This window comes from Alligator mississippiensis, chromosome 16, assembly GCF_030867095.1.
Source record: "Alligator mississippiensis isolate rAllMis1 chromosome 16, rAllMis1, whole genome shotgun sequence".
NCBI lineage: Eukaryota > Metazoa > Chordata > Crocodylia > Alligatoridae > Alligator > Alligator mississippiensis.
Genome location: NC_081839.1, coordinates 26,897,045 through 26,923,434, shown reverse-complemented (window position 1 = coordinate 26,923,434; position 26,390 = coordinate 26,897,045). Strand labels below are relative to the sequence as shown.

General features: G+C 46.6%; 1 protein-coding gene across 9 annotated transcripts in view; it reads right to left on the bottom strand.

Annotated features, from left to right (window-relative positions):
- Nucleotides 1-3,845: 3,845 nt before the first annotated feature.
- The window catches only part of NTM (neurotrimin), a 735,295-nt gene continuing 712,750 nt past the window's right edge, over nt 3,846-26,390 (bottom strand). For 3 of the 9 annotated variants that reach the window (XM_059719464.1, XM_059719470.1, XM_059719471.1), the window contains 3 exons: nt 23,517-23,552; nt 10,059-10,091; nt 3,846-5,664 (listed from right to left, as the gene is read on the bottom strand). In XM_059719464.1, the coding sequence (XP_059575447.1) occupies nt 5,564-5,664; nt 10,059-10,091; nt 23,517-23,552 (170 nt within the window). In that variant the 3' untranslated portion in view covers nt 3,846-5,563. The remainder of the gene's footprint in view (nt 5,665-10,058; nt 10,092-23,516; nt 23,553-26,390) is intronic. The other 6 variants (XM_059719467.1, XM_059719472.1, XM_059719465.1 and 3 more) reach the window with 5 other exon arrangements.

Here is a 26,390-nt window from a genome sequence, read left to right as displayed (position 1 = left end):
GGCCCCCAACCCTGCAAAGATTTTGTGACCTATCTACTGTGATATACCGTGGCTTGAACACAGCTACTCACAGGGCACGGTGTTAAGCAGCTGGGCCATCCTTTGAAAGATCAGGGCCTTTTCTCCTGTCCATCTCTCTCTCAGTTCAGTTGAGACCTGAGCTACCCTCAGTTGCTTTTTTTCTTGCACATTTCTCCATTTAGGGCTCCCTTCTTTTTTTTAATTAACCCCAGTTAGTAGTTTGGGGTTGGTACTCTGGGCACAGGGAAGGTAGCTGTAGTTAGTTAGCAGTGTTAGTCTGACATCAAGATAGATTTGCACCTTAAAAACTAACCAAAGTAGATACACACACATCTCTCCAGGACTTGCACCGTATGTGTGTACCACAGTAGATACGCGCGCACTCACACACACACAGTGCAAGTCCTAGAAAGGTGTGTGTGTGTGTCCACCAAAATAGATACACACACTCTTACCACCAGACCTGTACTTTATCTGTGTGTTGGTATTTGTAAATGTGTACACACACACACACACACACCTCCCACCTCTGCCCAGGATTTGCACCTTGTGTGTGTATACAAGCCTGGCAGTGTGTGTGTGTAAATATTTTAGTGTGTATGTATACACACCCCTTCCTTGTGTGCAGGACTTGCACTGTGTGTGTGTGTGTGTATGTGTGTATTTGCTACCTATATATCTCCTGGCCTGATGCGCGTGTACTAGGGCTATGTGTGTACTAGGGCTGTGCGAAGCTTCGGGTACCGATTCGATTTGGAGGAGATTTGGCCCGATTCGGTGGCTGAATCTCCAAATCCAAATCAAATCAGGGGGCCAATAAAAAGGTCCGAATCGATTCGAAGCTCTCCGAATTGATTCGGAAAAGATTTGGAGAGGTTTGATGATTTGGACAGTCCCCGCCTGTTGCAGCAGGGAGCTGGAGCCAGAAGCTGATAAGTAGGGAGCGGGGGAGGGTACCATGGGGGGACCCCTGCCAGCCCCCAGCACCTGCCTGGTCCAGCTGAATCAAATCACTGTTCCCCGAATCAGCTGAATCCGAAGTGAATACTAGCCACTTCGCACAGGCCTTGTGTGTACCTATATCTATATCCACATGCACAGGTCTGCAGGTGCAAGGGCAGGGTAGGGAATCCAGCTGGGAGGAGGCCGGGGGGCAAGGGAAGGCGGTGGCAGTGCCACCCCACATCCCAGCCCTCCACGCTGCGTGCTCATGGCTCCCTCCAGGATGCAGCCACTTTGGGCTGCTTGCACAACCTCTGCCCCTGCCACATCTGGAGTGGAGCCTCTCAGTGCCTGCGTGAGGGGCTGGATGTGCAGACCTGGTAGTGCCTCCTTGGCCTCCCTGGGAAGGGCACTTCTCCCTTCATGCTGCAGGATGCAGGGGCCAAGCATCCTGCCCAGCGCCCCTCAGACTCTGTTTGCATGTGGGTGGCCCAGTGCTCAAGCAAGAGGACTTGGCTCCTTTGACCACCCCACCCTCCCGACTCAGCTGCTTCCACTTACCTCTGCCAGCGAAGACTCACTCCTCAGATGCCCGTCGCCAGTGCTTCGGCAGCCCCCTCCCTTGGGCACCCCCCTCATCCCTGTAGACCTTTCCAGGCAGCTACTCTTGGATACTCTGATCAGGGGGCTATGAAAAAAAACACAAACCCAACCATTTAGAGCCAGACGGGGCTTTGTGAGATTAAATACTTAGCACCTGTGGCCCATCTAAATTTAGTGCACCATGAAATAGTCAATGGCATTATATATGTAACATGTAGCAGGGGCCATATATGGGCCCTGCTATGCATTCACATTGAAGCTGGATAGAAACCAGTCACAGAGTTGTTACATGTTTTCAAGCACCACCTTTACAGCAGGGTTTTTTTTTTGTTGGTAATAGCTGAATAGCCATGTTTATGGTGTGGCAGTTACTTTGCAGGTGTGGCTGGTCTACATTTATTATGTGATTAACCAATTAATGTGATAATTTGCACTTATGGCTGTTCTTTGCATCTGAGGCTCCTCTAAATTTACTGAGTGATTAACCAGTTAATTGCATAATATATGTAATGTGTTGCAGGGGCCTTAATTACTTAAGGGCCAGATTCTGACTGGAGTCAAAACCCATGTCTCTGCTGATGCACATAGGCCTCTCTTACACATTTAAATTAAAGTTGGATAGAAACCAGCTACAGAATTGTTATACGTTTTCAAGCACTAACTTTGTATCAGGTTTGCTGTTTTTATAGCTAGACAGTCATTGTTATAGTGCGGTACTTACTGTGCAGCTGTGGCTGGTCTACATTTATTGCGTGATTTACCAGTTAATTATAGGATAAATACTTAGCAATTGTGGCCTGTCTAAATTTATAGTGCCATTAACCAGTCAGTTGCATAATAAATGTAACGTGTAGCAGGGGCCATAGATACAGCTCTGTGGGCTTAATAAGCTTGCATCTGTTACAATGCAGTCAAAATAGGGCTGGATGAGCCCTAATTCTGCAGTTAAGGAAGAGCAAGACCAAGGAAGTGCCTAAAAATAATAATAATAATATTCCAGCCCTTGAGTTACTGGCCTTGGTATTGTCACAGGCACTGTCACATAATGGATATGCTGCAGTGTGCAGACCTCTTGGTTTTAAGGAACAAAACTTATCTAGGCCATCCAAAACCATGGGGGTGGAGGGGAAAGGACAGCATTTATGCTACAGAGAGACATAGGGATGGGGGAAGACGGGACAGTGAACAAGGGGCTACCGTAAGCACAATGTCTCCGAGTGCGTGCGTGTCTCCACTTCTGAACCCTGGGTAAAGGAGCTGGGCTCCATAAACACGACCCCAAACATCCACCTACAGTATTATAGTTGTACCTGCTGATTTGTAGGGCCGTGCGAAGCTTCGGGTGCCGATTTGATTTGGAGGAAATCCGGCCCAATTCAGAAGCAAATACTAGCCGATTCGGAAGCCCAGATGTGAAGCCTGAATCTGAAGCGAATGCTAGCAGCTTTGCACAGACCTACTGATTTGTTTTAGAATGAGAAAGCCCTGGCCTTAATTTGCTGGCCAGCAGCTGAAAACCTTTGGATATAATCAGCATCCTAGAATCAGGAGGACACTCCCCAGTAAATTTAGTTGGTTACATGTCGATTCATTCTGGGGCTCTGTAGCACAGCAGTGTCCCTGGAAGGGGTTTGAATGAGACAGCCTTGATTGTGCGAGGTGGAGATTGAGTATCCTGCCCCACCCAGGCACAGGCTGGCCCTGAAGATGGTGAAGGGGAAGATGTTGGAGTATTTCATAGCTCCCAAAATCAACCCCAAGGGGCTCCTGAATGAGTCAGTGGCTCACTGGGGACCAAAGCTAGGGAAACCACTGGCAGTACACCGGTGGACAATGATGACTTTACATTCATATTCTATGAGGACGGACTAAGTAGGGCCCTCGCTCTTCCTCTTTCATTCCATGCTGTGATGCTTGCTGCAACATTAGCTATCACAATTTAATGTACCCACCCTCCTCCTCGCTCCACCAGAACCCCCAGAGGATCAGCAGCCAGCTGCATCTGGACATGACCCATAGCTAGGAGGCATCGGGAAGAGAGAGATGCTAACAACCATGGTCCGGTACCCCTCATCTTTCACAGAGATCACATTGCTTCCCCCAGGTTCCCTGCGGGTCTCCTGAGCATATTGTTTTCAAACCCACTTCTCTTCTGTGTAGGAGAGCAGTGCTTTATTGAAGACTTATGAGCCTTTGAGAACACATTAGCCAAACATAGATGCCTCTGCACAACCGGTGGCCCAGCTCTTACAATGAGTACCACAACCAGGCTGAAGAGCAACATGGAACACTTTGTTTTTAATGTATAGTCAGAGACAACCTCCCCCACGTGGCCCCCAGCCGAGTCATGGGCATTGAAGGGCCTCTAGCTACGGCAGTACCCCCAGACCTCAATGTAAAGCGCATTTCTTCAAATTCGTCCACAAAGAAGGAAACAAAATAATAAAATAAAGTGAGTTAATTTTTCCCAGAGACACACACATAATCAGACGACCAGCCAATGGCCAACTCAAAGGTGGTGTTAATTTTCTGGGTTGTTTTTTTTTTTTCCTTCACTTTCTTTTATATAGAGATATATATTTTTTTCTTACTTTAAAACTTTTTTTTTTTTTTTTAAAGTTTGTGTTGTGTTAACGTCCCGAGCTGTGTAGAGAAGGGGAAACGAAGAACGCTTGTCAAAACGGCTTCCCCTTGGAATATCCAGACTTGGAAAAAGACGCTGCAGCTGTTAAACTTCCCGTTTGTTTGTCTGTTTATCAGTGTCTCCAACATGGAAATAACCCAAGGAAGGAGGGAAAAAAAATAATATGCAGGAATTGATTACACAATTACCAATAAACTCTATCATCTCTTAGAAGACCAATACACAGCTAACTCCATATACAGCATGCAGTAATGGCAGAAGGACCCTGCTGAGAAATAATGTGGCTAGAACTCTAACGAAAAATAATAATATATATATATGTATATTTATATATACTGTATATATATATTCCATAAAAAGAATAAGCATATCCATCCAACTCAACACACAGCGAACATCACCCTTTCCATTTCCAAAACAGTATGTAGATAGCACAGTATCTTCTGCGTCGTACACCAGAGTAGAAGACGGAGTTTCCGGTAACGCTGGTGGAGGAATTGTTTGTAAAACCACGGGGTTTTTTTTTGCAGGACGCGATAATTCACACCGATTTTGCAAACAAAACTGACATTCCACCTCTTCTAAACCTTGTTAAGAAGACCACTATTCATTCTTTGTGTTTTTAATGCTTAATAAACATACTTCTCTTCTCCTTTTTTTTTTTTTCTCTTTTTTTGTGTTTTTGTTTTTTATGAACTAACAGTTCTAGGCTCATATCAGAAAATATAATTAATAAAATTAATAATGAATCAGAACCCTTTATTATCCGTGATGTCCGTGTGTAGTAAAATGAATAAATGTTTAACAATCTGTTTGCTTTCTTCCTTTTGTCATTCATGTCATCGTCGGAACTTTTGTTTTTTTTTTATATATATATATTTATATATATATATCTATAGATATATAGTAACACAAATGGCGGCACAGGTCATGAAAAGGAAGGGGAATCTCAAAAAAGCTGTGCATCTGGATAGAAGTGTTGTGTGATGGGTGGCCAATGTTGCAATCCTCCGTGAGAGAGATGGGTGGGAAAATACGACCGAGCCAACTGCCTTAGAGCGGGGTGTTGGGGGCGTGAGAAGGGAAGCTGCTCACCCAAATGTACTCATTGGTCCTCGGTACCTGCACAGTTGCCCGTTGAAGAAAAAAAGAAAGAAAAAGACTCAGTCGTGTTGAAACATCAGCAGAAAATTTTGGGGCTTTTTTCTTCAAAATTCCCTTTGCTTTCTCTCTCTCTTCCCAAATTTCCTGGTAATTATACTCTCTTGATTATTAGGATATTTTTTTTCTTACAAATCGCATACTTCTTCTTGTTGCTGTGGTGGTTGCTACTCCGTGAAATCAGCACTTAGGTCAAAACTTGAGGAGCAGGTGCAGGAGCAGGAGGGGAAGCAGCCAGATGCAGCCGGCTCTTCTTGACGCACCGTTGTTCCCATCATGCACTGCGCCGGGACCTGCAGGAGGAAGAGGGACAAAGCCAAGGGCATCAGCCAAGACCCACTGGGAATTAAGCAAAATTGCCATGGTTAGTGCTTAGAAACATGGGGGAACAGATGCAAAAGTGACTAGTGATTTGGGGCACCTCAGTCCTGCCGGTGCCTGGTTTGAAATGCTTGAAATGCATGCCTGAAAAGGTGACAAGAATCTGTTTTTTAGGTTCATTCATGCATCTCTCCATGGGGTACCCAAAACCACTAGACTCGTGACAATATCAGCCTGAGAAATCAGAGATGGCAAAACCCACTGAATCATTCAGCCCATCTCCTGAAGGTCAACCCGGGAATGTCCCTGCAATGCAGTCACGACTGCTTCCTCCAGCCTAGTTTTAGAAAGCTCTGGCAATGGAGCTTGTAGGCCTCCAGTCTAAATTTCTTCTTTCTTAATTTCATCCTACGAGTCCCATTTATACCACAAGCCTCTCTACGACTCAGTGCAACCTGCTTCTTTTCTTTACTTCCCTAAGCAAAGGGAAAGCTGGTAGGGGGTGTCCCAGAAAGAGGCGCCGAAGGTGTTGCACCAGATTATCTTTCACAGATGCAATAAAAGGCTCACTCTGCAAATACCTTGTGGCTCGTTTCACTAGGGCTTGTGTTTGATCTCAGTAAACCAGCTGCATGGGCTGTCCCTTAGGTGGAAGCTGGTTGGCATCTAAGCATGCTGATAACCCCATGGCCCGTGCGCCCGGGGCAGACGAGTTTCTGGACGTGCCTTGAGAACCTGGAGTTCCCTTCAGCTGTGCCCTTCGCACATGCAGCTGGGGGATGCGTTTGCAGGTGCGTTTTGTGTCTGACAAAACCCAAGAGTGAACTCTGCTCCACGCGCCAACATTTGCAGCTGGTTTCTCTATAGAAGAGCGCGTGTTTTGTCAGTGAAAAATGACCTCCAGCTGGGTCCGCAGTGGAGGGCCGAGGCGAGCACTTAGAGACTGGACATGCTGTGGCGAGAGACGTAAAAGGGCTGTTTCCTCAGCTAATGCCATCTCACTTTCTTTCCCTTCCTCTCTGTTTATCAGCAGAGACAACGGTGGTATCGCTTATTTGATGTTCTAGCTCCCCAGGAGCATATCCAGCCCAGGAGAAGGAGAAATGCAACAAAAAACAGAAAAGCAGTAGGACTATCCCCACTTGCTCAATAATAATAATAAAAAAAGTTATTTTTGAAGCAGGAAACTGAACACAATGATCATGCAGAGAAGACAAAACTATGCCCTCCGGTCCCTGTTTTAGCTCTAGCCTTTGTTCTTATCGCTCCTTTTCTACCCGTCTCACTTTCCCGTGGCACCATGGCCGTTTTCATGGACACGAGCCCAAGCCTGTCATTAGAAGATGTGTTCTTAAAAAAATTCATAACAATCTTGTCTGTCATTTTCAGTAACAAGGTCTCCTGAGCCCTAAGTGTCTTGCTTGCTGCTAATTATCCCCTCTTGGAACATGCACCAGAGCACGCCAAAGGAAAGGAGAGGAGCTGGAGGGAGAAGGCTGAAAAGAAAAAAAAAAATTGCTCTTTTTTTTTCTCACCACCTAGTCTTCCCCAGTATAAAGCCCTGAATTGGATTCTTGCACCTGAGGTCTACCAAACAATGTGCACATTACGGCACTCTCAGAGTGATCTTGGTGCGGGTTTCAAGCACCCAAAAAAATGGACATACAAAAAACTAGAACTCTTGGTTCCAAAATGATACCTTTTATTAGACCAACTGGGAAATTGCAAGAAAATTGTCCTTTTGCAATTTCCCAGTTTGTCTAATAAAAGGTATCATTTTGGAACCAAGAGTTGTAGTTTTTTTGTACGTCTTCTTGTCTCAGACCAACACGGCTATCAGGTACAAAAAAATGGAAGCATTCAAAATCCACGGGCAATTTTGAAAATCTGGGCCACTGTCCTTTCATGAGTCCCCCAGTCAATCTGTTGGGAAATGTGGTGTGGTGAGGATTAGGTGGTATTTGCAAATGTTTGGGGCGGGGGAAGGGGAGCACTTTTTTTTTTTTTTACTATTGACCATAATAATGAAAACTAACAGGAAACCAAAAATGAAAACCTGAAAACTCGTATGCTAACGACCCAAGGCCAAACGCTGCGATCAATGGAGTAAACAGAGGTAGATGCAAGAACAGATTGCGATTCGATAATTGGTTTGTTTCATGCTGATCTTTCAGCAGTTCTCCCGAAATCTTAGAGGTCATTGTGCTTTCTAACCCACAAATAAATTAAAAGGAAGTGGAATACATAGTAAAGATCTCAAAATCGAGATTAAAATGTTTCCCAGTGCGATGACTGACTGACTGATTGATTGATAAGATTTCCTGCCAGGTAGCAGCAGCAGCAGGAAGTCTTATTGACAACAAGAATGTCAATGGGTCAGATGCAGTCAGAACAGTACCAGGGGAGTAGGAATATAAAATTGGCTTTAAATCTCATTTATGCTTCCCTGATCCCAGAGCTTCTCTATCTTGCACTAGTAGCATATGGTCCCAGAAGGCGATGCTGGTAACTGGGGATTGCTGGGCAGCTAGAAGCATCTTGGCCATGTTTCCCTACCCCAAGGCTGGAAGGAGATGTGCTACCGGAGCTACCCTGCGGCACATAAGATGGTGTGAGGGGACACACAGATGCCCTAATGGGCTCGCGGAGCTGGCAACGTGACTGGCACGTAAGCCTCTAAACTGCCATGCGTATGCAGAACTTAGAAGATCATGTTGACACAAGAACAAATGGGAATAAACAGGCTGTTTTTTAATATATCCTGGGATTTAAGAGCAGGTTTCTAAACATCAGAGGAGCAAGGTTTGGAAGCATCCTTCCATCGAAGCAGGGTTGGCAAACAACCTAACTGGGCTTGGATGGAGCGGGACGGATTCACTATGTGATGTTCTGGCCTGGCCCAGCCAGGACTGGACCTCATGACCCAGGAGGCCCCTTCCATGCTGACTTGAAAAAGATGTTTGCATGGAAAAAAATCAAGCCTACAAATGAAGCTAGATTTTCGTTCAAGCAGCTCCCATTATGATATTTTTGGTATAGGTGACTGGTAGGGGGTACATGGGGGTGCACGTGCCCCCTGACGGGGCCAGTACCACCCCTGACAGCTGACACTGATGCTGCTGGTAGGGTCCGTGACTCCTTCAGGTGCCCCCGCAGATTCAGGAGGCACCAGTCACTCATGATTTCTTGCACGGTTTCCAAAATAATTTGACGTCTTGTAAAGACACAGAAATAAGAAGCCCGGTTTTTGGAAGAGCCGAGCAAGTGAGGTGGATGCTGGAGGCTGAAGTGAGGTGGCCTCTGCTGTGTCTCTGGCTGGTTGCTCTCAGCCACCGCGGAAAATCATGCCTACTTCTGCTTTTTTTAAATGTGCAGCTTCTCTTGTTAGACCGGTTCTAACTTTTTTTTTTTTTAATTATCTTGACCGTTAAAAGGAAAAGTCAAGTGTGCCAGCGTTGGTGGGCCAACAGGGTTTATCATAATAGAGATGGACCCATCACCCCAGGGAGATGAAAGCCTGAGGCACCTGAAACTTGGACTGAACCTGATGAATGATGAGCCCTGGAGGGGACACACAGCGCTTTGGGTGGGGACAACGGAGCTCCTGCTCTTTCCTACTGGCATCCATGGCAGCATGGGTGATAAGGAACCTGGGGTGCCTATGCCTAGCTGAGGCAGTGGCTGCTCTCCAGGTTTCGTGCATTCATTGCTTCCAGCTCATTAGGAAAACATGTGACAGTCCAAAGAGGCCAATTATCCAGCCCTATAGTGTCCTAGAGAAATGTTATATGCATCAATTATGCTCTGAAAACATCTGGGAGGAATAAGGGCCTCAAATGAGACACATTTTTTTTCTGAAGCATGGTGAATCAGACCAGAAAGCCCTCGTGATCTTTGTCACGGCAAAAGGGGACAGAGCGCGGGAGGGGGGGTGGCGCGATAGAGGACTTGGCAAGGAGCACACGGCATGCAGCGGAAAAGTCTCCTTACAGAAGATCCCTGCAGAGTGTTAGGCTATGAGAAAGGAGGACAGGCAGCAGAGTCCCTGACACGACAGAGGCTACATTCATTGCAGTTTTAGTTCCTGCTCCTAATTGCACATGCTATAGAATAAGACCCCTGCAAGCAGTTCTAGGCAAGCTGCAGGGGTCCCTACTAAGTCGCAAGTCAGGGGTTCGACAAGCAAGTTAGTTTAATTGGCGCACTTAGGGGCGGCATGGGACAACAGATCGGTTCTAGTCAGCAGATCTCTTGAGGTTAGATCAACTGCAGGAAAATAAAGGGTGGAGGAGGCAGAGGGGCTGGTGGCAGCAGGGAAACCAGAGCTGGGGGAGCACTCACAGTTAAGGGAGCAGATTTTACTGACCTTTCCAGGGTGTCAGGGCTGTAGTTGTCTCTTCTAAAAATTAAAGAACAAGTCATTGTTAGGGCAGAAGATAAATGGAAAGGCTCCATTTAAAGATAGTTCAACTGACTCTTCCCCCTGCTCGCCTTGTGGGCTTATTGTTCAAACTGTGCCTCCCTCTTTATCCTCCGTGCGGCTGCTGCTAGGAATATTTAATAAGGCCTGTGTCTCCCTGGACTTGATTCCCCACTGCTTTGCTCCTGGTGGAGTCGTTTATCCCTGTGCGAAAGGACGGCCCCGCACCCTTATTCTGAACTGGACTCCCTGCACACTCCTGTTGCATAGACATGAGTTAATGATATAGGCTAGGGACAGACATTACATATAAACCGGTTTAAGTGATCAGAAACTTGTTAAAACCTGTAACAGAACAGACATCCAGTGCACATAAACCAGTTTCAAAATGGTCAAAACCAGTTTGAGATAAACCTGGGTGAACGTCGTATCAGACTTAACTGATTGAGCTCAAACTGGTTTATGCAATGCCCGTCCCAGACGGCAATGTCCCTAGGGAGGGGAGAATCAGCTCTGATGCAGACAGGTGTGTTTTGCAAATGCTCTCTGAACTTACAGCAGGCATGAGGGGCTGGGCCATTAGAGAGCTTGGGTTATTCGCCAAGTCTAGATCAAGATCTCAACTCACCAGAACTGAAGAGGTCAGACTCAAGCTCACCTCTACTTGCTTGGGCCATCATCCTGCCTCCCCTGTCCAATGTAGCACTCTTGAAAAGGAAAGAGCCCCATCTCCTGCCTTAAGGGAGATCATCTCCTGCTGGAGGAGGACAATTCATAGACATCAGGCAGAGGGCCAGCTGTCCCCAGCACATCTAAGAAACCTGCCTGTTCTTCTGTAATCACAGAAATCATAGAAATTAAGGGATGGAAGGGACCTTGAGAAATCATCGAATCCAACCCCCCTGCTTTGGGCAGGAATATTGCTGAGATCAAATGATCCCAGCAAGGTGTCTATCCAGTCTCCTCTGGAAGACTTCCAAGGTTGGGCACTGCACCACCTTCTTGGGAAGTCTATCCTCTGAAATATTTCAGTGGACTAAAGTCTGCTTTTCAAAATGCTCTTTTTTTAAATGAGACTGGCAGCATTCCTGGAAAGGCATACACACAAACGCCTTCGCAATAGTACCCTAATACTAACTAGCACAAAGCTCTTTCTGAATACAATTATTAAAAAGAAGCCTGTTGCACATGTACAACCATTTGAATTTTCCCTTGTTTTTTTTTTTTTTTTTAACCTTAACCATAGTATTAAATGCCAGATGTACAAGTATGCAAACTGTCTGCTGGTAAGTTTTATGGAGTCCTAAAGTGCTGACTGGCACGGCAGGCCTCTGCTAGGGCTGCATCCCTCTGCTGTGCACCTGCTGAGAACTTGGAGACCACCACCAAAGTAGCCTGCCAACCCTGCCCTAAACCACCGGGGACCCAGCAATGCCGGGGGGTGAAGAAGGGCGTACCAAAGTGACGGCAGTGAGTCTACCTCATCCTTAACAATGAAGAGGTATGAAACCGGGGTTTTAGAGATTTCTTCCCAGCCTGCCACCAGCCTCCTTCTCCATGCATGACAAGGGAATGCAAAAGTCAGAACTAAAGATTAACCAGGCAGAAAGGGGACTTCAACCCCTGTCCATAGTAGGCCTTCCATTGACTGTGTGAGCTGCCCTGGCTAATACTTTAGATAGCGAGTTAATTAGGAGAAGCAAGTGAAATGAGAATCACCTCCAGGCAACTGGAACCAGGTGGTCCCAGACTCTATATCTGGCAAGGCTTACTACCTGGAGCAAGATACCATACCTCTCTGCCTCCATTTTCCATCATGTACAACACTCTCTCCTTCGCAGGGGTCTTGTGAGGACTGAATTAGTTAATATCTGTAAGGGGCTTTCAATATGCAAAGCACTGTGAATGCAAAGAATGACCATCACTGTTATCTGAGTGAGATCCTCAGCTGGTGTGAACTGGCAAAGGTCCAGATCTGGCCCAAGGAGTCACTGATTCTGGGTCCCTCTTAGTTTGGGCACCCCATCAGAGATACCACGGGTCCCATTTTGCAACGATGCTGAGCACTGGCAGCTCCCACTAATGCTACCTGGAGCTGCAGGGCTGCAGCAGACTGGAAAATCACAAAAAAGGATGCCCAGCATTGGAGGCAACCAGAGAGCAGTGGCTACTTTGGCAACAGCCAGAATTCAACCTGGCGTACTCCTACATTAGGATGACACCGGCGAGGCTCTCAGCAGTGTGAATCCGGGCTGTGCAACCCAGCCACGCAAGAGCAACTGATTGCATTACAGACCGCCCGTCACAGCTGGCAAAGCATATGGCAGTGTCACTAATCAAGTTCAAAGGTGCTCTGCCAATTAGCACCAGCTAAGAATCTCTCCCTCCTTCCATTTTCCTTCAGGGACACATTTCATTGTTGGCATAACAGCAGCATTGTGGCGGGGTTGAGTCTGGTCTGGAGTGTCGAGATAACATGGCTTTGATTGGCACTTGGGTTATATTGTTATTATGATGAGGATTTCCCTTAGGCCCTTCTCTCCCATGTAGAACTATGGTCCCAGCCTTATTAATTGCATGGCAAATTGTAGATAGAATTATCTAATCATACTTGCCGGCGGCAATCAACATTGATCACAATGAAAGGAGAAATTGAATTGTACTTTTTTAGTAACAAAAAAAATATATTTGGTTCCCAAAGTCTTGATCAGATTAAAAAGGCCCAAATTAGTGATTAAATTAAAAGAAAGGCCTGCAATAAGAATTACTGTGCATTACTTTTAAAACAATGATTTTTTAAGGATATTTATTCATGATTAGCAAAGAAATAAGACAAGATCCCTGACAAAGTTTGTAGGGCTCAGTAAACAGATTTTGGAGAAAGGATAATTAAAAGGCCTGGTTCTGCTACCCTTATTCACAGGGCTAAGTCTACTCAGACAGTGAGCTGCTTCTCTTTGGTCCTGATTCTCTAACTCCATACGTCTTGTACTGTCATTTATAACCATGCAAAACGTTGCCATCGGTATGCTGGGGTAGAGCCACACATAACCGTGGTAAACACGGTGAGAAATGTAGCTCCACGTTACGGACAGAACTGTTAGAGATTATCAATAACTTGGAGCTTTGGGATCTTGCATGCATACGGATACTGGAATCTGCTATGGACTCCCGAATCAAGCTAAATAAGAAGGTAGGTTATTCCTTAAAGCGTTTCTTAGTCCTGTCTGCAGTGGGGGTAATGGAGGGGGGAAAGTGTCCTTATGGGGGACTTCGACTTGGAGTTCATAAACTGGAGGTCTCATGAAACCAGTGGTAAAATAACATTAAACTTTCTAAGAGATCTAGATGATGCCATTTCTAACACAAAGAGTATTATACCTGACACAAGGTCATTCTGTATGGGACTCATTATGATAGATAAGGATGGCTTCATCACTGGACTGGAAGCTGGTGGTTGCCTAGGGACCAGTAATCATGACCTGATTATATTCACTATAAGCAAACAAAGGACAGGCCAGTCTTAACTAGAGCTATATACAGAATATATGTATACTTGTGTTTCAATAGGGCTAATTTCCAATATTGAGAAAAAGTGATGAGTGAAATGACTTTCAGAAAGAAATAGACAATCAAAAATGTGAAAAACAGGAGTTCTTTAAGGAAGGTTTATTAGGCGGCAAAGTCCGTTCTGTTTCACGGGTGAAAGGAAGATATTAGAAAAGAAATATAATATGTAAGAAATAGGAAAAGGGAAAAATGGAGAGCAGCTCATTTTAATTAGCGGTTATGAAATGTGGAAATTTGAAAAGGGAAGCTTAAGATTTCAAGAAAGAAAGAAAAAAAAACTATGCCTCGTAGGGCTAGGATAGTGGCAATTTTGGTTTAGTTTTGTTTTTTAAGTACGCGGTAACAAATGAATCCCAAGCTGTGATATAAACACATTACTAGAGGAAGGGGTACAATTACTAATGATGCAGAAAACACAGAGGTATTCTATATACAAAAAAGATACGCTTGTTCACACAAGGATAAAGAAGTACTTTCCAGTTTATTACTGAGCAAGGAGAATGTTAACATCTCCTGGGAACAAACCCTTTAAAATCAGTAGATTTTTTTTTTCCTTTCCATGAGTCCAATGGCACTAGCTAGGAGCCTCTTGAAAGTAATCTTGAATACATCTCGGGATGCCGAGGAAATTCCAGGAGACTGGAAGATGGTGGACAGTGTATCACTATTATAAAAAGGCAAGGGGGTGACTCCAGTAATTAGAAGTTGGTAAGCCTGTCATCAATCCTAGGCAGAATAATGGGAGGGCTGACATGAGATGCAATTAATACAGAATTAAAGAACAGAAATAGAATTAATGCCGGTCCACATGATTATATGGAAATGAGAACTGGTCAAAGAATCCTGATTTCTGTCTTTGATGAGATTACATGTTTGGTTGATAAAGAGAACTGCGCAGATGAAATACACTTCCACTTTGGTAAGACTTAGTGTCACGTGGCATTCTGATTAAAATATAAGCAGGACAGCAGTGCACGTCTTAAATGGATTAAGAACTGTACAAGCGACAGATGAGAAGGAAGGCGCTGTTTGTGGGAAAGCAGCACTGAATGGGGGTCTTTTTAGTCGGCGTTTGAAAAAAAAAAAATTGGTACTGGTTCAACACTACTCAACGTCCTAATCAAGACAGGCAGTGAAGTCAATCCAGAGCACAGTGGAAAACAATGTACAACCACGGCTGATAAGCTGTGCTGATCATGCAAAGATTGGTGGAGTGATAAAAAAGGATGAGTCCAGGGCAGTCGTATAGACGGATCCTCAACACAGAAAAATTAACCACTGGAACAAATAACCAGGAAGTGGTGGATTCTCAAGCTCTTCATGTCCTGAGGTCAACACTGGATGCCTTCCTGGAGGATATGATATGCTTTGGCACACATTATACTTTAGTCCAACATAAGCTATTGGTCTCAGTTGAGTGTAGAAATTTGATGGATGAAATGTAATGGCCTGTGATACACAGCAGGTCAGATTAGGTGTTCTGCCAGTCTTTCTACTTTTAAACAGTACAACGTTTTTCCACATGGAAAGCAGTGGGCAGGGAAGTAAGAAGTGCAGAACCCGGCACTAATTTCTCTTGGTTTTTGTTCATGTTCATCCCACTTTTTTTATCTCTATTACTAGGGATCTACTTAAAATGTGCAAAAATCGTAGACTGCTCATGATGCCTGGCGCCATTTTCACCGTCTTTTTGTGGCTAGCCAACATCCCCCCTCCCTTTTTTTGTGGCTAGCGCACTGCTGATTGGCTGTGAGGCCCCAGCAGCCCTGCCCCTCGCTTCTGATTGGCGGAGAGGGCTGCCCTTCATGTGGCCCTGCACCTTGCTGCATAAAAGGCAGGCCTCTCTGCCAATCAGCAGCGGGGGGGCGGGAGGCGGGGGGTGTCTGCCATCCTGGCTGCTCCTTTTTCTACCCATGATCCCCTCCTCCCCACACTGTGGAGCCAGCATTTTATGTCTAGTAAGTTTTTTTTCCCCCAGCTATTTCATGTAAAATCATGGGAACACCCGCTTTCCTGGTGATTGCAGAAACCGCCTTTTTCATGGTTTTCCTGAAAACCACGAATCTGTGAATTGAGTAGATCCCTATCTATTACCCTGGCACACCCAAATCACTCTGTTGAGCATACTCATTAGCAAGGACACTTTCCATGCTGAGGATGTACAATCTAAGTATACAAGATGAAAAAAGCTAATGGAAAGGCTGGAGGGTAACGCCTGTTTTGCAGGTGGGCAAACTTGCCTATAGATTGTGTCTGAAGATTTCAGAGCTGCATAGGGGATTTGGAGGTACAATTCTCATTAAATTGAATCTAAGCCCCATAAGTCGATTTAAAAATGATAGAACCAGAAAATTAGGGATGGAAGGGACCTCAGGAGGTCACATCTAGTCCAACCCCCTGCTCAAAGCAGGACCAGCCCCAACTACATCATCCCAGACAAGGCTTTGTCTAGCTGGGTCTTCAAAACCACCAAGGATGGAGAGTCCACAACCTCTCCGGGTAACCTGTTCCAGTGTTTTACTACCCTCCTAGTGAGAATTTTCTTTCTAATATCTAACCTAAACCTCCCCTGCTACAACTTCAGACCATTGTTCCTTGTTCTGTCATCTGCCACCACTGAGCCCAGTCCCCTCAGCCTCTCCTCATAGCTCACGTCCCCCAGCCCCCCGATTTTTGCTGCCCTTTGCTGGACTCTCCAATTTATCTACATCTGTTCTGTAGTGGGGGGCCCAAAACTGGACACAGGACGCCAACCATGGTCTCACCAGTGCTGAATGGAGGGGAAGAATCACTCCTCTCGATCTGCTGGCAACGATCCTATTAATGCAGCCCAATGTGCTCTTAGCCTTCTTTGCAACAAGGGCACACTGCTGGCTCATATTCAGCTTATTGTCCATTGTCACCCCCAGGTCCTTCTCTTCAGAGCAGCTATTTAGCCAGTCTCCAGCCTGCTGAAGTGATGGGTGGTGGAGGCTTCCATGTGCCAGCTAGACCTGTTGTCTCTAGAGGTCTGCTGCTTGTCTTGAGCCTACACCCGAGATGTCTTGGAAGGATTACTAAGACTCATCCAGTCCTTTGACTACTACTCCATGCTGCCCATGTGGGCACCAATGATACTGCCAGGGGTAACCCTGAGTAGGTCAAAAGTGACTACAGGTCTCTGGGTGCCAGGGTGAAGGGGACAGGGGTTTAGGCAGTAGTTCTCCTCGATGCTTGCAGTCGAGGGAGCGGGCCCAGGCAGGAATGGGTGCATCCTGCGGATCAATGCATGGCTGTGCAGATAGTGTCGCCAGCAGGGCTTTGGCTTCTTCGACCATCGGATGTTGTTGTAAGAGGAAGAATTGATATAAAGAGATAGGATCCACCTGCTAAAGAGAGGGAAGAGCATCTTCACAGACAGGCTCGCTAACCTAGTGAGGAGGGCTTTAAACCAGGTTTGCCAGGGGATGGAGACAAAGGCCCTTAAGTAAGTGGGGAAGCAGGTGACCTGGAGGAAGCACAAGCAGGAGAAGGCAACAGGGGAGGCCTTCTCATTCTTTCTGAGAAAGGGCAATCATCTAGTTACCTCCAGTGCCTGTACACAAATGCACGGAGCCTGGGAAACAAGCAGGAAGAATCGGAAGTCCTTGCACACTCACAGAGCTATGACACGATTGGAATAACAGAGACATGGTTGAATTGCCTCTATCTTCTACACTTCCAGATCGAGCAAGAGATCTCCGACCCTTCTCCTCTCCTCAAGTGGTAAGAGAGTTGGGGCCACTTTTATACCACTGGTACCACCGCCTTCTTCCACAACTGGTGTGCTTTCTGCCACATGGCCCCTTCTACCAGTGTATTTAAACCAGAAGAAATTCCATGTAAACTCTGAGCAAAGGCATCCCAACTGTTCACCTGACGGCACGTTTCACCACGAAGAAGCTGGGAAACACGTGTCTACTGTTTGCGCACACCAACAGTTAACACCAAATGGCATTTCTGAGCCAGCGTTGGAGGTGTCCATCTTCCTATAAAGGGGTGTCATTTGTGACACTGATTAGCCTGAAAGCCCAGTAGGAAAGCAGGAAAGGCCGAGAAACAGTTTCCAGGCAGCGGTAACAATGGTTTAACAATCAGGTACAAACTCTCATGTTTACAATTTAAACAACAATTATTTCTTTTCACAGAAAACAAAGTACAAAACTCCATCTGTGCTGGTTGAAAGCCATTATTAGTGCTTGAGATGGACACAAATGCACAGTTGAGACTCAATTCTGCTGTTTTGACTTCACAATGTCCTCGTGGGGGGGAAGCCGATGAGATTCTTTCTGGGGGCTGGAGGACAGAGGGACGTTCCTCTCGCCCCCTCTACCTGTGCAGCCTGGATACATGACACATCACTGCTGGTGCATTATACATCAGCTGTGTGCCCTGGTATAAATTACATGGAGCTCAGTACTGGAGACCAGTTGTCCTGGGGTAGCTGCCATGCGAGGCTCTATAACAGTGCCTCACCACTGCAGAGCAGGAGCGGGTGGAGGCCGGAAGCAGGTTATAGCCTATTTGCACTGAGCAAATAACTACTCAAGGCTAACTGTGGACACACACTACCTATACTCCCTTAAGTCACCCCATTTGTTGTTCCCAGGGTAACTCTAGACCAGTTTCTGGTGATTTTACACTAGTGTCAGGCTATTCATCCTGTGCCCATTCCTGTGAAGACAGTTGCATGTGTTGTGTGTCCAGCTCCTAGTCTAACCCAACGCAGCTTGCGCTGCCTACTGTCACAACGTGGGGCCTATTTGTTCTGGCGTTGACAACAGAAAGAATGCCTGAGTCAATTATAGGGTTAGGCCTCTCTCTGTGCAAAGCAGATTGGAAATTGCTTTAGAACTTGTTCTTAGGAATGTAATACTTAACTCTGAAACCCTAATGCCTTTGCATTGTGAGGGCAATCTCCAGCAAGAGTCTCAGAGTACTGTAGCTACAGACCTAAAACAAGGAATGTTTCCCAGTCACTCTCCAGGCTTGGAAGGAGAGAGGAATATTCACTGATCCCAAGACGCGCGGTGTTTTCCCCTCTAACTTACACACTGCTTGCTTCTGCCCTTGAAGAAGGAATGGCTGCACCTGCATGGGGATAGGTCATGGGCCACATACAGCTCTGTTAAATGGCATGTGAAAACCCTCGAGCCAAGAAGATGCTTCAGTTCTCACATGGAAAATGGGCTACAGCTGAGTCACAGGCCAACAGAAGGTGTTGGGAGGGTCATCTTGGTATTTCCCAGAACAGCCTTTATGACCTCAGCCTGGATAGCTCGGATATCATCTTTATACTGGGGAGGGACAGAGAGAACCATTATGTGTACAGCAGCACATGGGAACTGAACCGTTTATCCCATGCTGCGCAGCGCGCACCATATAGGATGCACAAGATGATGTCAGTGCTCTCATAGATGGCAAAGCGAACCATCAGCAGTGCTCTTGCAAGGCTTTGGTCTTTACCTCTGAGCATTTCATTTGACTGAAATGACCCACAGTTGTTTGTCTTATCTGCAGTTCCCAATAAACCCCAGCATTGTCTGTCCTTGGATAGGAATCATCTCCATATTCTGGGACCAGCGTAGGTCACCGCAGAGCACTCATGTGATACCTCAAGAAGGATACGTGGACTTGAAGGAGCTTAATATGTCCAGGTATATGTTCAGCATGATCCAGGCTACTAGTGGGGACATGTCCTTTCTTTCCTTTAATATGGGGTTAAAGCTGGAAAGATCTCCTGCCACCCCTGCATCTAGGCGTGCTACTTTTCTTCTTGATTTCATGCAAAAGAACCCCAGATCAGACATGGCAAACTCCTCATCCCCTCTTCCCTTCCCTCCTCAAGAAAACATGCAGCCCAAAAACGGCTGTTTTGTAGCATATAAACCCTGGTTGACTTTTCTGGCATGTGCTATGAGTATAACTACTACAGAATTAAAAGCTCTGCAGATAACCAACTCTCCTTAATCCTCAGGGAATGCCAAGTCTGTCTTTGATAACCACTTCTTTTTGCAGTGCACTTATATGATGTCAGGAGTTTACTCCAGTCCTATATTCGCTAATAAATTGGCTTGATGATCACTGTGAAGCTTGTAAACATTAATCAGATGACTTTTTTTCTGAGCGCTGATACCATCAAAAGCCATATTAGATTAGTGCTGGGGAGATAAAAGACTGAGGGGAAATGAGATAAAAGACTGAGGAGAAACTCTACAGTAAATGAGCAAGATAGAGTGACCCTAGGCTGAACAGTCCCGCAGGGAATGCAACCAGTGAGCGATGGGAGCACCTGTGCAAACTGGTCGTGCAATTCTCCTCCCCGTGAACCTTGCATCTGTAAATGGGCAGTGTGGGGCATTGCACAGTCACTGACTCCCACTAAGTCCTGTCAAGAGCCTAGAAGAGGATATGACCTGACATTTCAGGTCACAGGCTGAGCAATAATAGCTGGGATCAGGAAGATACACTGCTTGGGATATCATTATAGTTGGGTGCATTATAATTGCCTTGAAAGCAGCCAGCACTGGGTTTTGTTGGAGACACAAGACTCCAGGACCACCTGGCTCTCCCTGGAAAAAAACCCCAACTATGTTATCAGTTTATGCACAGGGGCCTACTAGTAGAAGCCAATTGCACCTCTGCACTCAAAGAAAGCAAGCCACCAGTGGTTTTCAGCTTGCTCTTTCCTAATCTGGGTATCTGCAAGACAAAGAGAAATGAAGGAAGGGACTCCTAGCCAGCAGACTGAATGATCTGGGTTAAGGCTTGTCCTCTGGAGGGGCCTGAGAAAACAAGTGCATTTTACAAGTCCTAAGTGTGGCCAGGCTCAGGTTCACCAACCCCATAGCAAGAGTCTATTATAGAAGTAATTGTGCCAGAAGCTCCACACACATAACCCATGGGATGGACAGCCTTGGTGTGATGGAGGGCGAGAAGATCTCTGAGACAAGTGGGGCCCATGCCACATTTGGGTGGTAACAAGCACCATGCATTTTACTCAAGAGGAATCAGGCAACAATATTCAGAATATAGGGGTAGTTTACTTTTACTAGCTTCTGTAGGCCCAACTTGGGCAACTGCAGCCTGCCTTAGCTGAAGCCCCAGTGGTCTTGGCAATGGGCCTCCAGCAGAAAGCAGCGTAGTGATCTTGGCTGGAGGCAAAGAAGACCTGGATGTCTATGGTGGGGTCAGAGCAAAATGGAGAGCTAGCTGCTGCGCAGACATAGACAACACCAGGTATTTGTGCACATCGCTGCTCCCCTACATCACAACCAGGATGGCGGCAGTGTTGTTGAACCTGATACACCACAGTCTAAATCCAGGGTATCCCAGCAGTCTGACCAGCTGAATTTGTCTCATTATCAAAATCTTGCTGGCTCCTGAGCTATTCAACACAATGTTTAGGTAGGCCCCAGGCAACACCACCGGAAAACTCAGTGCCCTCTGTCTGGTGGAGTTTGCAGGGGATATTGTGCTGGTTCAGTTCCTCTGACAGCAACGGCGTTACACCAAGAAAAGATCTGAGCCGTTCTGTCCGTGCAAGTCTGTCATTAGTGAATGTCGCAGAATATCGCGAAGGTAAAAGGGAGCATTTGCTTGGTGTGGGGCCATGGGACCTGAATAGCTGTGCAGCCCAAGATAATACAGACTCACTTCAGCTTCTTCATGTCTCAGGAACATCCCTGATGGGTGAGAATTAGGCACACCTGGCTTGCGACTCTGTGTGCTTATCAACGGTTATCAGGATTTTTAGGTGTAGCCCTGTTCTCTTGGCAAATCTGCAGCATTTGTAAAAACCTAGCAATTTCTACTTACTGTATACATCCATCCCTCTCCTCACTCCCCCATACCTCATACGGGTAGGCGTGTATGACACATACATTTATAGCACTATCTGTTCCCTCTCTCTGCCTACTTATACAACCATCTATATCATCCATCCAGCTACTGCAGTGGCTTTCATCAATAACTTCTGTCCTGGGAACCCTCCCACCCCCCAGCAATGCCACAAGACTAGAACCACAAATTAGAGCCACCCCCACTTCTGTGATACAGCAATATGGAGAGCTGCAACCCCGTGCATCTCTTCACAACCCCTACTGAGAATGATTTATGGCACCCACTCATGTCTTGCTGTGTGTACCTTACCTGCCTCTCTCTGCCGTCCCTCAGACTGCTGTATCTGGTCTAGTGAACATGCATATGTGCCATCTCTGTGCAAGGTCCAGCTGGCTTCTGTGACATATCATCAGCTTTGCCTCCCTAACCCTCCCTCTCGTAGAAGGCTACAGTGCTTCGTTAGTAGAGTGGATGTGAGTCGTTAGAGCCGGAAGGTACTTACATGGTAGAACGGAGGGAAGCACGAGGAGGAGAGATGCGGGGAGAGCCATGCGGGAGGGAAACAAACAGAAAAAAAAAGACAAAAGGATGAAGGGATGAGTCAATAAACATCTCCACACGTGGGATGAGGTGTCCTTGTCTCTGCTGACACACTGTGCGGGGTGGGGGGGATGCAAACACATTTCCCGGTACAGCTAAAAATCCTTCTCTTTTCTCTCCTTTAAAGAGCTCTGTGCAGTAACTGCTATTTCCACCCCCCAATTCTTTCCCTTGTCATCTTGGCTGGGTCACAAATAGGGGAGCCAGGCAAACAGGAGGGCTAGAGGCAATCGCTGGAGCCCTCCCTGTGTATCTTCTCTTGGCACGGGCTGGCGGAGACGTTCAGGCTTCAGGGAGGAATACTCACTTCCTCCGCTTCCATGCTCTGCTCTTTCCCTTCTTCTCCCTCTCCTTTCTTCACAGGACCTACAGGCAGGTGGTCTCCATGCTCAGAGCAATGCCATCAGGACCCTTCCTGTTATCTCTGAGGGTGGCGGAGGTGGAGACGCTCAGATGCCTGGTCCAGGATAATCAACTGGCACCTGTGTATGCCCAGGGGCTGGAAGGATGGACTGCAAGGAGATCAAGAGGGACTCCACCCATGGGACAATGAGCCACATATTTACTGTGAACCTGCGGGTTCATCTGCTGCCTGGGTGCCCTGACCAGCATTCCCTTTTAGGCAAAGCTAAGAGGCCTGATTTGGAGCAATTAGTGTAGCACATGGGTCCTTAGTCACAGACTCCCAACTTCAGGGGAGCAGCATGCCTAAGACCGTGCACATAGCATTGGTGCAAACAGCCCTCTCAATGTGCCCCAGGGTTTCATCAGACTGTAAGTGGACACTGTGCTGACTATAAAAGTGTGGCCTGGGATTGCCCTATCTAGAGAAAGGATCTTGCAAGATGCTGAGTGCCCTCAACTCCCAGACGTGCTCACTAGGAGCTGGTGATGACTAGTACCTTGAAGGACTGGGTCCACGATTTGCAGTAATATCCAGGGAGGCGTCCTGCACTGCCACACAGGAGAAGGAGAAAAAGTAGAACTGAATTCCTGTAACCGGCTGCAAGCATCTATGGTGTGATGCTGTGAAAGCAAAGTCCAGCTGGAACAGGCTCTGGGTGCACTTGCCGGGAAGGGAAGAATCGGAACCTGATTGTTCACATCTGTACAGTTAGCTCTGGACACAGTGAGCAGGGAACGCTTAAGCCAGGTGATTTAGAGACAAATCCCAGGTGACTAATCTCAGCCCAGCTACCTGCATGCTCTCTGCTTGCCTGCAGGACACGGCACTGTCCTCCATGCATATTCTTGGACAGGGAGACAGGCAGCATCAGACCAGGTGGACGTATGGCACAAGGGTGGGGGAGGTTAAAGGCAGGAGGGTGGGGAAGAGGAACAGCAGATGTGACATACAGCAAGAGCAATACTGACCTTGGAACAAGGCTGAGCTTGTGGGCTCACTTATTTCTAAACCAGGTGAGGAAACAATGGAAGAGAAAAATGACAAAAAAAAATATAGTTTATATATCACTCCACAGACACATCATCAGGCAACACAGAGATGTCGTGGGAGGGGCAGGGCTGGGGCTGAGGTGGATGGTGGGGAAGAATGGCAGACACTTTCTGAACTGACTGAAATGAATCATGGAAAACCATGGGAAGGATGATTCGGTGGGATGATTCCCTCTTTACTTGTGGCAGGATAGGGTGTTATGCCTTGTGCTGTGTCAGAGTTGAGGGTAGTTTTACAAAGAGTTTAATTATGGATTGTATAGGATGGTTTGGATAGGGAGGATTCGGCTTCAAGCAGGGTGTTGGACTAGATGACCTCTGGAAGTCCTTTCCCCATCATTCTAGGAAATGATAAATTAGACAGGCCTTGCAAAGGAGACGTTATTGCAATAGCATCTAAAGCCCCAACTGAGCCCATGGTGCCAGGTGTTGAATGAACACCTCATGAGAAACAATCCCTGCCCTGAAGACAAGGATGTTGGCAGAGCAGCAAGAAGTGACTTGTCCAAGGACATACAACTGGCCATTGACAGAGCTCAGAATAGAGCCCAAGGCTCTCAACTCAGTTCAAGGGCATCTTCTAGTAGCCCAATGCTATCTCCTGGGAACCTCACCTGCCTTTCCTGCCATATGAAAATGGAAACCTAGTGATATGCGAGTCATTCGCCAGCATGGATTTCCCCATCCTGCAGCATGGAGAATCTTGCTGGGCCCTATTCCACGGTACGCACTATGGATGAAGTCAAGTATTGCAAAGACTGTATCGTTGTATGAATGATGTGGACAGTCCTAGCACCCAGCCTAGCCTGCGAGATACTACTGGTAGCTGAATCCTTGCACCCAAGCAGATTCACTCACAGGATTGGGGTCCCAGGGTGTTACTATCTCGCCCCTTCTGCAGGTAGGGTGTTTTATTTCAGGAAAGCAGTGCTATTCAATGGTATGCCCATTCAGGATGGTATGAGGAGCAATGCAGAAGGGGCCGTGAGGCTCCAAAATGTTTTCTTTCAATGTCTGTCTTTCATCCCGTGTGCTCAATCATTAATAAATCCATCTTCCCAACCATCCCATGGCCCCTGTAACACCAGCTGGTGTTAACGTCATATACAGTCAGAACATCCTGATTTATGGGAAACTGGAAGAGATGATTCAGTGCATTTCCAGTGTTACCCTCCCTAGAGCCCGATAATAGTGTGGTGTGGAGCAGTGCTACCCAATTAGCCTTGGTTGGTACTTAAGCCTTCAGACCAGTTTATCACCAGTCCAGAAGCCCAGAACAAGCTGATAGAAACGTGCACTGTTTCCCAAAGGCAGAGGGGCTGGAAGGATGGACTGCAAGGAGGAAGAGGGCCTTGGGAAACCTCAGTCCATCAGTGGAATAGGTTCACTCGAGGTTCACATGAGCAGAGGTTCACGTCATGCTAGAAAGGGGGAAACAGTGATACTAAGTGGCTGCAATTTGGGCTTCTAGGCACAGTGCAGCACAAAAAGTAGTGGTCACTTGCTTGAAATGGGGATGGAGTGCCTAGTCCAGTGCATGTGCTGATTTAATACCACCCACAACTGGATTATGCTGGCTGATCTCCTACATTATCTCCCTGGGGGAATGAGGCTGCCCCTATGAGAGCTTAAATTACAAAGGAAGAGGGTAGTAGTAACTACAAACCCGCCTCCCACTCCGTGTGAATGATTCTGCCTGTACTGGGAGATATAACCACCCTGTTACACGCATCCATGCTACACGCATTTTCTAGATGGATAATCAACAACTTGGGGCTTGGACATACAGCAAGTTTATACCAGTGTCACTGGCTTTTACTCCAGTTTAAAAAAAGAGCAAGCACTGGTGTAACTTACCTTAACCCAGTGTAGACTAATCCAGTGGAAAATCAGGAGTGAACTACATTGCTTATCCTACACTGGTATAAGTCTTGTGTGTCCTCTTTCATCTTGGTTAGCTGTTTGCTAAAAGCAAGCAGGATATTACCCGCTCCCTGACCACCTCGTGGTAAGACAGTGTAAGAGTGCTGACTATGTATAGGCATTTTGGAAGAGCTACCTTAGGCCCTGGTGTCATTTACTTTGGCGTACAAAACCAATGCTGCTTGCACCACTATAAGCATGCCGTGTGCTCAGGCCCTCATATGGAGGCAGATCCACATTTTTAACAGCAGCCTTTGATTTTGCACGGCTCCAAACATGTATACAGCACTAACTTTGAGCAGCGAGCCCTGTTTGGGCTATGTGCACTCAGTACCTTGGAAAACCAGCAGCTTGACGTGTCTGAAGTTAGATGCTCAGAAATTCAGGAACCTCATATCATTGCCATGCTGCACTAATTTGGGGCTACATGACTTAACACAGCGAATCAGGGGCAAAGTGAGGAAAAGAAACCAGGAGTCTTGGGTCTGACTGCTGAACAGATGCCCATGCAGGTGTAAATACAAACTTAATAGCACCTATCCCATGCTCTGCTTGAGTCTCATAGGGCCTAGATTTCTGTTCCCTTATTTTTTTAAAGTCTCTCTCTGCTCTTTCCCTGTTGTAGTCACTATGGAAACAATGGCATCATTGGTTTGAGTGGAGCTTAGCGATGTCCACAAGTGCAGTGTTAGGTCAGTGCTTATAATGAGGCGAGATTCATTCTCAGCTGAGGTGTGCGAAGCCGGGCAATAGTAGTTACAGCCCTAAGTTTGATGTACACCAGCAGGCCAGAGTTTTTTCATGGGCAGCAATCTGGAAATGGGGTGATAAGGGATTTGCTCCTTGTGCAGTTCCTGGTCAGCAATGCAG